The 17,234-nt window shown below is 40.8% G+C and overlaps 3 protein-coding genes across 3 annotated transcripts in view; 1 reads left to right on the forward strand and 2 right to left on the reverse strand.

Moving 5' to 3' along the window:
- gja2 (gap junction protein, alpha 2) lies at positions 1 to 2,267 on the reverse strand. The gene is made up of 2 exons (XM_083764988.1): positions 2,135 to 2,267; positions 1 to 1,141 (listed from the first exon to the last, which is right to left on the reverse strand). Exon 2 carries the CDS (start codon positions 1,098 to 1,100, stop codon positions 39 to 41), a length of 1,062 nt encoding a protein of 353 aa, XP_083621114.1. The 5' UTR covers positions 1,101 to 1,141; positions 2,135 to 2,267; the 3' UTR covers positions 1 to 38.
- Positions 2,268 to 2,821: 554 nt separating this feature from the next.
- On the reverse strand, positions 2,822 to 6,739 carry LOC310872124 (gap junction beta-1 protein-like). Its single transcript, XM_083783837.1, has 2 exons — positions 6,612 to 6,739; positions 2,822 to 5,603 (listed from the first exon to the last, which is right to left on the reverse strand). The coding sequence occupies exon 2, from the start codon at positions 5,587 to 5,589 to the stop codon at positions 4,867 to 4,869; it is 723 nt and encodes a 240-aa protein (XP_083639963.1). The 5' UTR covers positions 5,590 to 5,603; positions 6,612 to 6,739; the 3' UTR covers positions 2,822 to 4,866.
- Positions 6,740 to 12,466: 5,727 nt separating this feature from the next.
- ophn1 (oligophrenin 1) overlaps positions 12,467 to 17,234 on the forward strand; it is a 51,891-nt gene continuing 47,123 nt past the window's right edge. The window contains exons 1-4 of the mRNA XM_083783528.1: positions 12,467 to 12,992; positions 14,451 to 14,546; positions 15,413 to 15,474; positions 16,369 to 16,440. Coding sequence (XP_083639654.1) covers positions 12,839 to 12,992; positions 14,451 to 14,546; positions 15,413 to 15,474; positions 16,369 to 16,440 — 384 coding nt within the window. The 5' untranslated portion in view covers positions 12,467 to 12,838. The remainder of the gene's footprint in view (positions 12,993 to 14,450; positions 14,547 to 15,412; positions 15,475 to 16,368; positions 16,441 to 17,234) is intronic.

The raw sequence follows: 17,234 nt of genomic DNA on the forward strand, positions 1-17,234 counted from the left end.
ATTGGCCCTCGTCATCGTCAAAGTTGCCCACCTCTGACCTAGACCTTCAGATCATCCAGCCTGATTTTATTATTGCTGTGCTTGCTTGATTCACTGCATCGGCGCATTTGGTTGTCAAAGGGCGCATCAAAGACCGGACTAGATCTTTTCTTCTCCTTTTTGTCCTCTCCCTCCGGTTTACATTTCCTCTCGACTGCCAGGTTGTCTCTGTTCTGCTTGTAAGCCACTTTGCTGTTGTAGGGGCTGTATGCAGAATTTGGCTCTGGCATGCTGACGTACTTGGCGTCCGCAGGGAAGGTTTCGGTGACTGCAGGGTGACCGGAAAAGTAGTTGTAGCTCGGGACAAAGGGCATGACCGGCTCACTCGCTGCCTTTGAAATCTCCCTTGTGGCATGGGACCGTCTGTAGCGGAGGCCCGCACGACACTTGGTGAAACCCAGGTGGTACATCTCTATAAGGTTGAGCAGCAGAGAGAGGCAGGCCACCACCAGCATGAAAATGATGAAGATGGTTTTCTCTGTAGGCCGAGAGATGTAGCAGTTGACCACGTTAGGGCAAGGGAAGCGGTTACAGGTGTACAAGGGTTCAAGCTTGAACCCGTACAGTAGGTATTGAGCTACAATGAAGCCCACCTCCAACACGGTCTTGAAAATGATATTGAACACGTAGGTTCGTAGCAGAGCCCCTCTGAGCATGACATGACCCGCGACATCCTTGACCGGCTTCTTGACTTTGCCTGTGGGCATCAGGTGTTGCTTCTCAAGCTCCTTCTCCTTCTCTTTGGCCTTCTCCTCCATCCGCACCAGATGCAGGATGTGTCCGAGGTAGATGAGTGTAGGAGTGGAGACGAAGATAATCTGCAGTACCCAGAAGCGGGTGTGGGAGATGGGGAAGGTCCTGTCGTAGCACACGTTCTGACAACCGGGCTGCTTGGTGTCGCATGTGAAGCCCGACTGTTCGTCTCCCCACACTTTCTCAGCGGCGGCGCCCAGCACCATTATGCGAAAGATGAAGAGCACCGTCAGCCACACTTTACCCACAACAGTGGAGTGCGTCTGAACCCTGTCCAGCAACTTCTCCAACAAGCCCCAATCACCCATGGTGGCTCACACGTGTACTGTAATTTTATCTGGAGAGACACCTGCAAGAAGAAAGAAAGAAAATATATAATTTTACAGTATAAGTAAACAACTACTTGAACAAAAATAGTGCCCATGTTATACTGAAAGTAATGTGAGTGGACAAGCTTGGGATATTTTACACTCTTATCACAGACAGTAAGCTACCCTGCAGAATCCATGGATATTTAACTCTGATCTTTCCATTCTTGCACTGTTTCTTACATTACACTTACAGTAAGTGAACGGTCCAGTCAGACCGTACAGATTCATTTGGCATACAGACCTTTCCTGTACCTGTCTGTACAATATGTTAAAAAGTTATCTGTTGAACATCGGTCAAAAGACGCTCCACAACAAAAAAAAAGGCAAATCAGAATTACAAATGCATTCATAATTTTTATGCAGTCACTAACTATTGTATACACTGATTAGTAATTAGAACCTGGTTACTTTTTGACTAATCTGTGAGTGATCGTTTTGCACCACTTATACCATGCTGTAAGTCTTGAGATGCAACAGCACCCAGCAAGTTGTAGCTTACTTTCCTTACAGAACTTGGTTTCTAGTTATATTTAGTCATATTTAGTTGCTGGAGACCACTGGACTAGACTATCTTTCATCATGGTGATGGTGCATGTGTTGTACAATATGTTCATACAGTTATTTTGTTTTTATTCTTGCCCTCTATAATGCTTGTTGGTACAAACTCTTTTTTAAAGTGCTCTATAAATAAACTTGACATGACTTGACTTGTAGTCGTAGGGATATGATTCCCAAGCTGACAGCCATTATAGTATATATACATCCATGGACTTTAAGGAGTCTTTCTGCTCACACTACTGAATCATCGAGCCAGGCATTTGAAGATGATGGGTGACTTGGATTTCACTTTTGAATTAATACAGATTTACTGTACAGGTACTGTACTGCAGCTTACTAAATTACAAGGCAGATTGTATATGGCATGTGAAAGTAGCATAGCACAGTTGCAGTATCTTTAATTTTAGACCTACCTGACAAAGTTCATCTCCAAAAAGTGGAGCTCTCCTGTCCACTGATATCTTTCTCTTCTGGATTGGTGATGATAGTAGCTCTAAAGTTCAAATATAATCACAACTAGCTGGCTTTAACTTTCAACTAGTCGAGGTCCCTTACTCTGACCCCAGTGAATGGCTACTCTATGAGATAGCCCAACTAGAACCCATGTGTGTACCTCTGTCAGTGTGCCAGTGAGGATGGAGGTAACTCCTGGGGAGAAGCGTGCTAAAGTGGCGTGTCTTCACATTTGACAGGCAGCCCTGTAGTCCAATAAGGACGAGGGATAGTCTTTCATGTCTAAACTCTAAATATAATTCAGGGAGTGGCTATGCTGTCATGGTGTGCGGTTTGGTGAGATGGCCTTTGACTATCCGGTTAGCGATATGGTGGGGATTATTTGGCATGTACTCTTGAGTTGACTATTGATAGACTGACAGGAATTTCAAAGTGTGCTGATGGTTATATTGTCAACAGATGATATATGCTTGCAACAGGGTGAACAAAAATGTAACACTTGACATTTGACAACATAGGGAAATCAATTGTTTAACTTCTTCATTTAGAGAATCGCCATGCACATTGCCAGGCCGAAAGAAAACAACAATGACACGGATGATCGCATAAAATCACAATTAATTTTAATATTGCTAGTCTTTCAAGTAATGCATCCTATACAGTCTAGCACGCAAATAAATTGTAGGCATTCCAAGCTGTAGTTGAGTATGACTTATGAGGTGGTGAATATAGTCCACTTCAAACAGCGGTACAGTACGTGGGGCCGACTCCACTTGGGAGTCTGACACAGAGACATTGTAATTCCAAAAGGATTTATTTGATCAGAATAAAGTCAGCCTCTTCCTTACTGCCTCTGAGCTTGCAGTAACACCAAAACAGTTGCCTGAATTTACCAAATGACCACCTATGTGCCAGAAAAAGAGAAATGCCCTCATGTTTGCCCTCGGCAGCTGTCCAACCTGAATCAACCTCACTTGACACAGTAACCCCCTCACATGACCAAGGCTATTGATAACCTCTAGAGAACTTAATTAGTTGGACTGTTTGAGTATATTTTACAGGTGGCAATATGTCACAGGATGTGTTTCTATTGCACAATTCCACTGGGTAAAAAACAAACCCAGATGCACATTTAGGCTTCATCTGGTTTAGTTCAGTGGAACATTGGGGTGATCATGATATATTTCTATTTTTATGATATATCACTGACAACATCTAGTAAAAAAAAAAGGTTCTCCAATGTACTTTCTTTCATACCGTCATAATACTTTAGGCACAGTAGTAGTATAATAGAAAATATAATTAATTCACATTACCTGTAATATATTGTATGTAATGGTCCTGGACTCCAAAGATATATATTATTGGAATTGTCTTCCTGAATGTTTGAAACCTTCTCTAAGTATGAGGATAATTACCCAACTAAATAGGCCTTCTTAAAAAATGCGAAAAAGATGATGTCTGAAGTCCAGATGATATTTTTCTGTGGCAGGCTATTGCTTCTTTAATTTCGGTTTGAAAGCAGACATCAATGTAAAAAAAAGATTTGTTTTGTACTTTGTATTTTTTTACATTGGTTCAAAATGTAAAATGTTGTTTATGAAGCAGAATAATATACTCCTTAAAAAATGGCTAGGAATTCAAATGGGGTTAGCAAATAGGTTACATTTAATTTGTTTGCAGTTTAAGGCAAATGCAAGACATTTAATGTCATGATTGATATACTGTAAGCATTAATAATATAAATATTAACTGTTTAAGTTACAATAGTCTCAACATTTAATTAAAACATGTTCTGTAGATTTGGCCTTATTCATATATTATGTTCATAAATAACTAAATGTAAAGAGAACCAACGCCAGCTCAATTATAATATTATTGTAAGCCATTTTTAATGACAGTTTAACATATTATGTTAAACTGTATGAAATGTCTTACAATACTTGTTATCAGAAACAATAGTGATCCTAGATGTTGCTTCAGACATGGTAATGATACATTATTATTTTTAAGCACTATACTATTTAAATGCATATAATGATAAGTGCTAAAAAGTAATAAATTAAAATATAAATGTTTCCCCTTTCGTTGTTGTTGGCGTATCAGCCAAGTATGTGTGCACATACCTGGTCCTCTAGGTTGAAACCATCCTAACTATTAGGAACGGTCGGCAACTATTGAACAGCAGCAGTTAGGGTTCATTTTTTGCTCAAGGACACTTTGACACTAAGCCAGGAGGAGCCGGGGATCGAACCTCCTGAGCCACTGCCGCCAGAACTTATTGATACACTACACCAAAATAACACTAAAACCTATATCTGAAGTGTGGTTACAACACTTGATTTACAGATGCACTGTACACTTGTGCCACCTTTGACATTGTGTACACTAACAAACATGTAGTTTATTAAAAAATAACTAATAACAAATTAACAATTACAAGAAAAAAAGAAAACGATACTGTAGCCAGTTCAATGTTGAGTTAAATCAGGTGATCTCACTTTCTATTTTTGAGTGCTGAACATATGAATGTTCAATTTATCAAGTGGATATTCAATGCCAATTGTTATATATTATACGTAAAATCTACATTTCTCCCAAGATAAAGTTACCTGGATGGATGTACAGTAATTCCATTAGTCTTAGGTGGCATTTTCATGTCCTTTAGTGCCAGTACTGAGTCACATGTTTGTTAGAAAGAGCAGAGTTTTTGGGAGATCCAAGCCCCCATGGTTGAATCTCCAGCACTGTGCACGTGCCTGCCCCAAGCCTTCCCAACCAAGAAGACCACTTCTGCAATATTGAGCACAATACAAACACCTGAAACAGCCAGCATGAACACAGTGAATACGGTCTTCTCTGTAGGCCTCGATACGAAGCAGTCCACCGTGTTCGGGCAGGGGTATGAGTCACACTTCACCAGCCGGATCATCTTGTAGCCAGGGTAGATCATATAAAACAGATACATGAAGATGACTTCAAAGGTGATGCGAAACATCAGGCTGATGACGTACGTCCACCAGAGAGCACCTGTGATTTTCATCTTCTGAGTCTTAATCTGCTCCAGCTCTTTAGGACTGGCGCGTCCAGACAGTTTATGGAGCTTCTTTTCAATGTGGCGGCGGTGAGCCACATGCATCGCCACCAGCAGTGCTGGGGTGGACACCAAGATCAGCTGGAGTGCCCACAGGCGGATGTGGGAGATTGGGAAGAAGTGGTCATAGCAGACGCTGTTGCAGCCAGGCTGCTGGGTGTTGCAGGTGAAGCCAGACTTCTCATCGCCCCACACGCTCTCTGCCGCAACCACAAGAACCAAGATACGGAAAATGAAGAGGACAGACAGCCAGATGCGACCTATGCCTGTAGAGTGTCTGTTTACACCACTTATGACGGCATAAAACGATGCCCAGTTCATCTTCGGTTCTGGGTCTGAAAGACAAAGACATAACAACTGGTCACATAATTGTGTCGAACAGATTTCGCTTTTAAAATCGTCATCTAATTATATCACTTTGCAATGATATGTTCCTTGCCTAAAGGGAAGATGCACCTTTACATCAAACCCAATATGAGCTGAAGATTTCCCAGTCAGAATCAATTTATAGCTCGTGGGAAATAGTTTTCCCAATAAGTTTGAACTCCTTCGTGCTAGTTATCATTTCCCTGCATGGTCCCAAACATGGCTTGGCGCCATTCCCGCTAGAAATGTAGTTGGAGTTGTTACCGGGCTCAGCGGGTGGTGTAAGAGGCATAGGAGGCAGCCAGGGTGGAGGTCAACGTTTGCCCACTGGTTTAGCATGGATGTGAATCCAGAGGAGAAGCAAACCTCTCTGTGCCCTCTGGGGTTGGCGGGCCACTTAAGAATGCCAGACTATGATCTGGCATAATGCATCATGTGACCGGCTTTCACCAGTAGCAGGGATGGGAGCCATGAAATTAATTTTGACATCAGCAGCGACCTTTGTAGTCTCTTCTATAATTTATCTCCATTGTTTGGCCCGATGTCATCGAGCATGTGAGATGGTTGAGATCTGCATGTGCTAGATAAGCCCACTATACTTCTACAGCGTGAACTAGACAATGAATATAGCATAGCACAGACCAATGCACACAAACATTTAAACATGCTGTATCAACGGAAGAAATATGGAAGTTTGGACTAAATGAGAACTAAAAAGGCAAACAATGTGTATATCACTTTCATTTGGTGATCTATTTGAAATATTGTGGCAACACATTTTTATGTATAGGCTATAACAAGATCTATAAAATTATGAAAATGTCCAAACATCTTACAGAAATAAGAGACTTGCTAAATATTGTTGATTCAAGTGAACTGACAGTAGCAGACCATTAGTAGGGCATACATAACACAACAATATTGAAACATAGAACGTTAACTATAATTTCTATAGCTTGATGTTCTAGTTACCTTACCTTCAGATGTAGTTAAAGAATCTCATGCCCAGAAATATTTACGTCGACATTAGCAGCAGGTTTTGTTTTCATTAGTGTCTGGTAAAGAAAGCATTAGACCATGACTTTGCATTGCTAATTTCTTCTCACACTAGCCACTGCCCTGCACTGAAGAAGTCATATGCTTTTGTGTCTAACATTTGCATACAATAGCTCCATTTACAGGGAGAGGGAACAAACAAACGTCTTTTCAGATGAAACGTCTCGACCCAAACCAAGGAATCTGTGTGGGGAGATACGTATTTCACCCATTGCCTATTGTGCTGTGTTCTGGAAGGGAAGTGGAGGATGCTTTTGACGCAATATGGAGTAAAATGTACAAGAAAACAACAAAGAAAGTCCTATATAAATGCTGCTTGGGCAAATCTTAAAGATAACAGGAGATAAGACAGGAGTTTATTATACAAATGCTAAAACTGAATCAAATTGAAATTGTAATCAGTTGTCTGTGCTCCCCAGCTGCTCTTTCCAGCCTCTGCATCCAGAATATGATTTTGAACTTTCACCTATAGCTGGTCCATAGCCTTACTGCTCTAGTGCTCTTGCTGCCAGAGCTATGGACCAGAGCTAAGCGATTCACCCGTTATCACTGTATTAAATAGACAAAATCAACCGTTATCAGGACGTTGGAATACGGCCAATATGGCCATACTGGCATACTAACTAGACATAGTGGTGTTTGGCTGAACGTGTCATTTCCAACTCTATTGTCGGCGCATGGAAACTAGGGGCTACTAATATATACTATTCTCTGCCTATCGGGACGTAACTCGGACTGCGCTGAGACGGGTCTGGTGGCCTTTAACGGGGCAGCGGTGGCCGAACGGTTTGCGGAGCGGTCTTGATATCGGAAGGTCGCTAGGTCGTATCCCCGGACCGGCACGTTAAAATTACCACCGCTGAAGTGCCCTTGAGCAAGGCATTGAACCCCTACCATGAAATGTTCTATGAGCAGGGCCTGGCTGTAAACAAGTTCTTGAGCTTAGTCCAGTTACCCTGGGTAAACAACATAGTAACTTTGCTTTGCTTTGCCTTCGCAACGCTCGGCATGGCGACTCTGCTCTAGCACCAAGGCCACCAGACACGGCGCGCCTCCGTCATTGACATCAGTGACACAAAAATACCATTATCACCACCGTCACAATAGCTGATAATGACATACTGAAACGGTGAGTATGTGGAAAATGTCCATACTGGGCCCACTGCATGGTCCGGTTGATGACGCATATTCTATGCACTGAAACAGTCGAATGGGGTGTAACTTTCACCTTGCTCTTGACTTGTTCTTTTCTTAAATGCTAATTTTTCCAGTGAAAGCATCCATGCTCTTCTTCATCACCAGTATAGCTTACGTGACGTCAAACGTTTGTACTTGTAGCAGACGCTCTTAATACAGAGCGATTTACAGTAGGTATCACATGTATAGAAATAGTAATCTATAGGATCATAGGCAAACCAAGAACGTATCATCAGTCTTAAACAGTATAATATAAAGAAAATCTATAATCTGTACATTGATACTATACACACTATAGGATGCCAGGCCTACACATAAATCTGACATAATGTCTACATAACATGATATAGGCCTAGATAATATGATTTTAAATCACTTTTGGGCGGGAACCCCTTTTGGCGTTATGTCATGCTTTAGCTATTGAAAAATAGCAGATCTACAAGCTCATAGCGCGCCACCGAGTGGCGCGCTATGAGCTTGTAGATCTGCTATTTTTGAAGAATCGTGAAAAGTGACATGAAAGTGTTTGAGAACGACTGACATAGAAAAAACTGCTTTCAAGAAAACAGTCAGGATTTAGAAGACATTTGCAGAATCGTTTCCATGTCAAAATGGGCTAAATAATTTAGAAAAAAATAAAGTAGGAGGGGGGGGGGGGGGGGGGGGGGGGGTTAGGGGGGGGTTTGTTGTTGTTGTGACATGTGTTGCAAGCTGAAGCTAGACACCACGTCTATGGGATATGTCAGCCACCACGGTGAAACAGTGATTCAACAGGTGATCCTCCTTGGATGCTCCCTGCTGGCAAGTCTGTCAAAAAACATGTTACAGTTAGTAGCCTACTGTTAGGTCACACCTAAGCTTTTCAGACCGTGACCCCCCCAAAATAATAACACTTTAACTGGGGACCCACAGTCCAACAGTTGGAATGGTAGGAGTTGAGGCAATACATTGAGTTTGACTCGGTTATACAGATGAGAATTGTGAAAATAGCTCATCTATTTACACGCCTCTTGTCAATTTGGCCAATGTTTGGCCATTTTTCATTGATATGTTGATTACTGGGTTTGTTGATTACTGAAGCAATGAAAAAAATATTTCAGGTCTTAAAGGTCCTTAAATGTTCACTTTAGACATGTGCCGATACCTTGTAACAACTGTACTATATACGTTGGTTTGTTTACTGTTGAGTGAGAAAACTAAGGTGCCCCTTAAGGTCGTCCCCCCCCCCCCCCCCCCCCCCCCCCCCCAAAATAATAATAATAATTTGGGGACCCTGCTGGGGGTCCTGACCCACAGGTTGAGAATCACTGATCTACCCCACCTGACTGTGAAATTGATTGTTGTGTTGTTTTTATGGATTTTTTTAATCAGTCTGAGTCTCAGTTTGAGTTAAATAGACCATGGACATAATGTCATTTGAAATTGTTTTTTGGGGAAACATTTCAATAAAAAAAACATATAAAAAATATAATAATAATAATAATAATAATAAGGGTAATAATAATAACCAGTAAGACGCCCTGAGGGCGAGAAGCGACCTCGCCTTAAATGCAGAGGTCGCGCTGAAACAGCTTCTTAATACGGCATTAGAAGCAGGAGTTAGACTATTAATCTGGTGTCCGTGAGGTCAGCTGTGAGGTGAGGTGAGGATGTAGAGTTGCTGGCCAGCTCCATATATGCAGATCTAGTATGTCAAACCATGTATGGCTATCCAGGGTTTGATGAGGTCTGTGTCGTGATCTTCATATATGGAGTTCCAGGTGATGATAGTCAGCTCCACATACAGTATGAAGATCCATGTGTTAACATGAGACTGTCACAATATGATCATATATTGACATTCCCATATATGGGCTTAAGATTGATGACATCAGGGATCTCCATATATGGGCATAACAGGGATTGTATTATTTTGGCATTGTCTGGGAATGCCCATATATGGACCTTTTTTGATGATGTCAGATCGTCATATGACAGACAGCCATAATAGTGTCATGAGGCGTGCTGTGGTGTGACATGTCAAGAGGCGTGACCATATATGGAGGTGTGACGTGACATGACACGAGTGACGGGAAATGCAGGTTTTCATGGTAACTGCGACCTATGGTCGCAATAATAAATAAAAAAATTAATTAATTTTAAAAATGGAGAGAAAAAAGAAAAAAGGTTTTAAATGTAGGACTCATTGTATGTTGCATTCGTGTGGCGTATCCTCTGAGCACAATGTACTGTATATATTATGACCTGCCCTATAGCTAAAAACTATCATTTTTCAGTGGTACATTATAAAACTCTATATAGATCATTATTCAGAGGGTCACTGCTGGTCAAATGTAAATATTTCCAGCTCTGTTAAATTGATTCTGTCTAAGTAACTGAACAGATTTTGTCTGGAACAGTTTGAATTATGTCAGGTAAATGTGTGTGGTGGATGGTGGTGGGTGGAAGTGCTCAAAGACAGCAACGTTCCTTTTATGGTCTTCAGACTGTTGCCTCCCTATTGCTTCTGGTCATCTAGCATTCAGAGATTGTGGAATTGTCCCTTGAGACTATAGGCCGGGGTTCCATTTTCGTCACCGATAAACCCCTTATCCCTAAACTTCTTTGCCTTTTTTTTTTATATTTTTCAACTAGCCAATCTACATTGACACGTTGTGAGCTTGTAGACTGGCCATTTTAACTATTCAAAAATGTTTTGCAAAATAGTAAAAAAATAAATAAAATAAAAGCAAAGAAGTTTAGGGATAAGGGGTTTAGCGGTGACGACAATGGAGCCCTAGTAGTGAAATGTAGCAGCACATCTTTATAGAAATTGCATATGGTCTAGCAGCCATAAAGGAGGACATCTGGATAGCAGTCTTGGCTATGTGGTGTAGTAGTGTATTGTAGGGGGCCATCTGTAGTCCAATAAAGAGATTGCAATCGTTTCTCAAATTGCAGTCAGAGCCAGAGTGCTATAGCCTACAATCCACATTTATCATAATTAACAATATTATAAATATAAACAATAAATTACTATACATGTTGCCCCATAAGCAAAATTGCCTTTTTTCCCCCCCACTACAAGGAAAAATAAAAATCACTTTTTATATACTGGGCCTTTAGTTTAAGCACTGATGTGAGAAAATATTTATGTTCATGTTCATGAATCACATTTTTCTTTTCAACTATGAAAAACTTGTTAAAATGAATCAACTTTTTCAGAATAACAATTTATTAATTTGACCAAACTTGTATCTACATTTTCAGCCAGAGAAATAAATAATTTGACAGTCATGAGGGAGGTCCAAAGGGCATGCACGTTACGCTTCCATACGCTGCACACCACACCCATAGAGTATATACCCTGTGGCGTGTGACTCCCGAGTCCCTGTCACGTGAAGGCTTCTTTCACCCATATCTATGCTTTTGGTTTTGATATTGCAATTATACAACAATGGTGTAAATATTAAATATTTTAAAGGGACACTTCACCCTTTTTGCAAAAAAACCCCAATATGTTAATGACGTTTAGAAGTTTTAGAACACTTTCCTGGGGTCTTTGTGTGTGTAATATGTGGTTTTAGATATTTTTGATTTGTGTCCATGATGTCATGGAACTGGGCTCACTTACTTCCTGGACTACATGTTGTCCCAGTAAGACCCAAGCCCCCAGGGAGGCTCTCCAGCGTTGAAGCAATCGGCCCTAGTGGTTAGAGCGTGTGTACTGACCATATAAGGAGTTCCTCCCTGTCCCCAGCTAACCCCTGGGGGTCAAAAAAAACCTTACAGTGCGTTTTAACAGTGGGTGAGCATTGGCCGACACATTGCCCAATCGCCCGTTATTGCCCGAAAAGATGATTTTTAAAAACTTTTCGGGCGACGTTCCTCCGCCCACATTTCGACCATCGCCTGTTCGCCTGCTATCGCCGGGTCCCATAGACAAATAATGCACTTCCGGAAAATTCGTCTGGCTGTCGCCCGCTGTTAAAACGTACTGTTCGGTTTTGTTTTTGGCTAGGTGGCCCAGCCTTCATCCAATCAGAATAGAGAAGGGCCTTCATGATCGAGCGGGGGCAGGTGGGTTTTTCCCCCAAATCACTGAATGCTCCTTTAATATTAATACTAGTCATCCCAGGCCAAGACCTACATGTTTACTTAATTACAATTAAATACTTTCTTTGACAAAAAATGAGAAGGGCTCAATCTTGGACAAGTTTTGTCTTGATTTTACAACTGACATAGATTTTGCAGAAGTGTGAGAAGAGCCTGTCTCTGTCCCTTTAAGGACCTCATGGGTGTGGGAAAGAGGGGTGTCCCGAGGAATCTGGACGCGTTCCGTTACGTTCAGTTCCATCTCTAGCTCCTCTTTAAAATATGTGGAATCAAAGCGCTGTGTTCCACTGCGAGTGAAATCACACGTTAAGAAATGTGTAGTAGTGAATCACGAGTGGTGTTTTTTCCTCCTCCGAATAGGTTTTTCGTCCAGCTGATTTAGCTAAATCTGTCCAAAAGGACAGAGCGATGTGCTATGAGAGGTGACACTGTTCTTGGAATGGAACGCGCTCTCTCTACGCTCCCTCCATATCGGACAGCTCTCCTCCTAAATTACGAAGCTCCTCCACTCCCAACAACAAGGAACAACCGGGGCAGTAAAAATGACAATGTAGTTTCACAATACTACGGTGTACTGTACACAGGAGTCATGGAAATACATGTATGTGTTGTTGTAGTTTGAGTGACTTCGCTGTACGGCACGCGACTATACTGCATGGCTGCAGCAGCGGGCTACCAAGGACCCCGTGGTTTGGTTTCTCTGCTGTTCGGAGGAGAAAACGCGGACTGCAGCTGAACGTGAAGTCCAGAAACGAGTGATACCGATATGACAATAAACCAGTAAACACAATTGACCGCGCGTGCATATAAATACTTGATCATTCAACCGTGTGTTGATAACTTCGTCGACGCAACAATGGGGCATCCGCCTCTCGAGTTCAGTGACTGTTATCTGGACAGTCCCGGCTTCAGGGAGAGACTCAAGTGTTATGAAGTTGAATTGGAGAGAACGAGTAAATTTCTCAAAGACGTCATCAAAGATGGCAACAGTGTAATCAATGCAATAAAGGGTAAGCGACACATATCTTCTCTCCCGTCTCATTAGTAGACGTAGCCTTGAGCATTATAGCCCACTGTAGCCGATCATTATGTGCATTGTTTACAACACAACGGTTGGGCCATTTTGTGATCTGGCGAGTGGCGATCATTCTGTGGAGGCCTTTCATGTGGGGGAGTGGGCACACATTCATTCAAAGGTCTTGGCAGTGGGAGGGGGGGGGGACTGCATCATTTGACTGAGGGATATATGAGCATGGTACTGGGAATACATCATGTATCATGCTGTAGCATTTTATCTTTTTTGTTTAATGTAACTTGACTGCATTGTTACAGTTCTTACTGACATTGCACTAAGTCAAGTATTAAGTATGCTTCTACTTCAAAAGTTAGATTGTGTCCAGTCAACTGCACCTGTCTGACTTGGTTGTTTCTGTTGACATTTTTGACCAGTATCAGTACTGTGTTTGTAGTGTTTGTTTTGTATGGACCAACAAGATTCAATGATGCTGTCCAAAACACTTAATGCCAAGCTTTTTATCTTGAAAACAAACTGCCATTGTAGGTAGGCTATAGTCTTTCTGCCCTGGACAGAAAAGTTTGTTGGGGAGTCTATTCAAAGAACAAATTGTGCATTGCACAACATTTGTGGTTGTGTTTAGTTCCCCATATACACTCAGACCTGTTTGTTACCATTGTTCCTCTCTGATTGAGTGCACTGAGAGTGTACACACCAGATATTATTACCTACCTTAGCCCATATCTATATCTGTGATGTTTTGATATGTTTGGATTAGTTAGTTAGGATCAGGAAGTGCAAGAATTGCTGTAACCACCACTAAAGTTTGTAACATGAAAATATACTGTCTGGCACATACCAATATCAAAAGGAGAGTGACGACAGATGTTTTGAGTTGACCAATATTTTGTAAAAAACAAAACAAAAAAACAATCAATTTGAAAACGTGTTTCTATTTTAGAACATTTTACTTAAAAATGAGTGAGGGATGCTCTTTCTTATCATCATACATCATCTCTTTTGCCTATATAATAAATTACATAACCCAAAATAGGGACACCAGGTTGAAAGTGGTTAAAATCAGGACACACCAGCTGCATTATTGCAGATACTGATGAATACAATAAAAGAAAATCACACCTGTGTGTGTGCTCTTATCATTATACATCATCATACAGTACATCATCTCATAAACAACAGCATTTATGTGATTGGTTAGCTGATTTGCTCGTCTACATATGACGTACATTTATTTCTCCTTTCATTGTCAATGGCAAATATGAAACGTGTGGGGACAAAAGCTGTATATAGGAGGTGCTAGCGCCCCTCACAAATGGCCACTATTACTGGCAGATTGTTTTATCGGCTGGGATATAATGTAATATAATAATACAATCTTCCTCCATTGATAGTGAAAGTGAAGCTTTGACATAAACAAACTACTTTTTTGCAGGTTATTCTGTGGCAGTACAGAAGTTCTCGGAGACACTGGGAGTATTCAAGTTTGACTTCATCGGTGACTCCCTAACAGATGATGAGATTAACATTGGTAAGATGATGACATAGACCAGTGGTTCCCAAACTGTTTCATGTCAAGGACCCCCAAATCGATACTCATTAGCAAGCGGACCCTGCATTAGAAAAGATATGCCAGGGACCGCCCATAAGAGAAGACTTTTACGGCTCTAGAAGTGATTCTCAACCCGTTTAATTAGACCCCCAGTTTGACATGCATTAGTCTACGGACCCCCATTTAATGCCATTTCTATCTCTGGGACCCAAACTATAAGAAAAAGTCCTTCTGCACACCTACAATGGACAGGTGCGTCGGATAACTGGAGCTGATAAGTAGAGAAAAAGAATCCTGCACACTGTCTTCACTTGAGTTTAGATTTTATTGAGCAACGTTTTGGTCGTCAGACCTTCATCAGATGCCTGATCTCTGGGACCCCCAATTTATATTGTAAAATCAATGTTAATTGAACTCAGAGTGTACGTGTCCATTTGGTTCCATTTGTACAACTCTCAGAGTTACAGACCCATATTGGTCCATTTTGGTTCCAAACTATCATTTAGCTGGGGACCCCCTGGAACTCCCTCCCCGTACCCCACTTTGGGAACCACTGACAATGACAATGTATCATATACACACTCATGCTGCATTTACTGCACACCAATCCACCACACACCACTATTCTTTCAGTGTTCATTTTCAGAGCTATTTCCATCGTAATACAGAACAATGCACGTTACATATTTGAGGAATTCATAATGATCATTCAGTCATTAGTATGTGTGGTCTCTTATTATGTTCCGTTTGTACAGTGTTCACTATTCAGGTCTAATGATATTTGCATGTTTATTTCATATGTACTGTATATAATAAACTCAACTGTATTGTTTCTTTGCCTTTAGCCGAGTCTTTTCAAGAGTTTGCTGGTCTGCTCCAGGAAATTGAGCATGACAGGATGATGCTGGTGGGTTATCAACATCCTCTTCGTTCACGCGACATCCTCTTTGACCATGTGTTTTGTTCCCATGATACAACAATACAAGGATATTGACATGTCCAATTGTCTATGCACACTCTAGTGCCTCTTCCAAACTCAAACAGACAATCGCTGAAGTAATTCCCCTTCCTTATTATTCACATAAAAGAAAACTGTGTGCAAGCAACAAGAGGTGCACCCTTAAATGTAACATGAGATCATCAAGGAAAGAGGCGCAGTGCTCTTCTCATACCCATATAAAAATAACTCCATCACGTTTCATCATTCAGGGCTTCATATGACTATATATTTATATATGCATGTGCATGTCATATGTCATGTCATATATATGTCATATGTGCATGACGAGTAATTCCTGTTAGACTGGGTTTTCCAGTTATAGCTGGCTATCGACATGATTATACAACAATAGAGCCCAACCTATGCCACATTTTCGGTTCTGATGCCGATCCCAATTTGTATCATTTCATAATAAAAAAATAATAATATATTTGAAAAACGTTGATTTAATTTAAGTCTGAGTTTGTGGCCACTATTGTAAAAATATTACACTATAATGATATGCCCAAAATAGGGATGCCAGGTTGAAAGTGGTTAAAAATGAGACATTGATTGTATGATTGCCTATAGTTATAGATAAATCCAAACTCAATAATCTCTAGCAGCCAACAGTGGGTCAGATTAAGTTGTGGTGATAAACAGTGACATCTACTGGTGTCATTTATTCCTAGTTCTCAGGTGTTGTGCTGAGTTCATTTCATTCATTTCATCTTTATATGTATTAATGGTGTTGTGTTTAATTAGCTGGTTTCCTTATCCATTTCGTTATGCAAACTACTGTTGTATACTTTTCCATTTCAGGTTCAGAATTCTTTTGATCTGCTCATTAAGCCCCTGGAGAAGTTCCGCAAAGAACAGATTTCAGTAACAAAAGTGAGTTGAATTTTGTTGTAAGTTTACTCTTCAATATAAAAAATGGATAGCAGTGGATTCATTGTTGTGTTCACAAACACAAGGTGTGGAGTTTCACAATTACCTTTGTTCTTCTGTGACAGCTCTACCCAGACCTCCCCAAAGAATTGTATAACACCACTTCTCTTAATGACAACCTTATACTGTATATAGGCCAAGACACGACAGCCTTCACCATATCAAGTTCAAATACAATACAGTACACAAAACATACTTGTCTTATTGTTATTGCACATGGACTCATGAATCTTGCTGATTCAGCAACTTAATCAAATGCGGAACCCATGAGTTTATAGGTTTATTTATGTTTTGCATTGGGGAGCCTAAAGTACCTTTCTGAGGGAAGTGAAATCTTGCTGGCCAGTCTCAACATGCTCTTATAATGATTTTGGAGCAGACCCTAAGCCACCTGGAAACGTTTAATTTGAGCTGCACATGTGTTATGAGCTAACTGCATGGACACTTGGACAGCAGGAAAGCCACAACAAAACGTAGTCATTGAACCACGAACAGAACGTCGGAAAACAAACGCAAACAACACAGAAACATATACACGTTTTGCTTGATATTTGAAAAAACCCTCATGTTTAGTCTCAAAGTGACACTTAACACTGGATGTTCAACGAACAACATTTTAAAGATATGAACATAAACAAAAGCATATTTTTACATTAGGCTGGTATGCCCAAAGAAGGCAAAGAAAGCTCAAATAGCTGTCTACTCTGACAGCTATTTGAGCTTTCTTTGCCTTCTTT

This window comes from Protomyctophum parallelum (assembly GCF_964188405.1).
Source record: "Protomyctophum parallelum genome assembly, chromosome: 1".
NCBI classification, from domain to species: Eukaryota; Metazoa; Chordata; class Actinopteri; order Myctophiformes; family Myctophidae; genus Protomyctophum; species Protomyctophum parallelum.

Coding starts and splice junctions, on each gene's coding strand:
- gja2 (XM_083764988.1), bottom strand. CDS start 1,100: ATGGGTGATTGGGGCTTGTTGGAGAAGTTGCTGGACAGGGTTCAGACG.
- LOC310872124 (XM_083783837.1), bottom strand. CDS start 5,589: ATGAACTGGGCATCGTTTTATGCCGTCATAAGTGGTGTAAACAGACAC.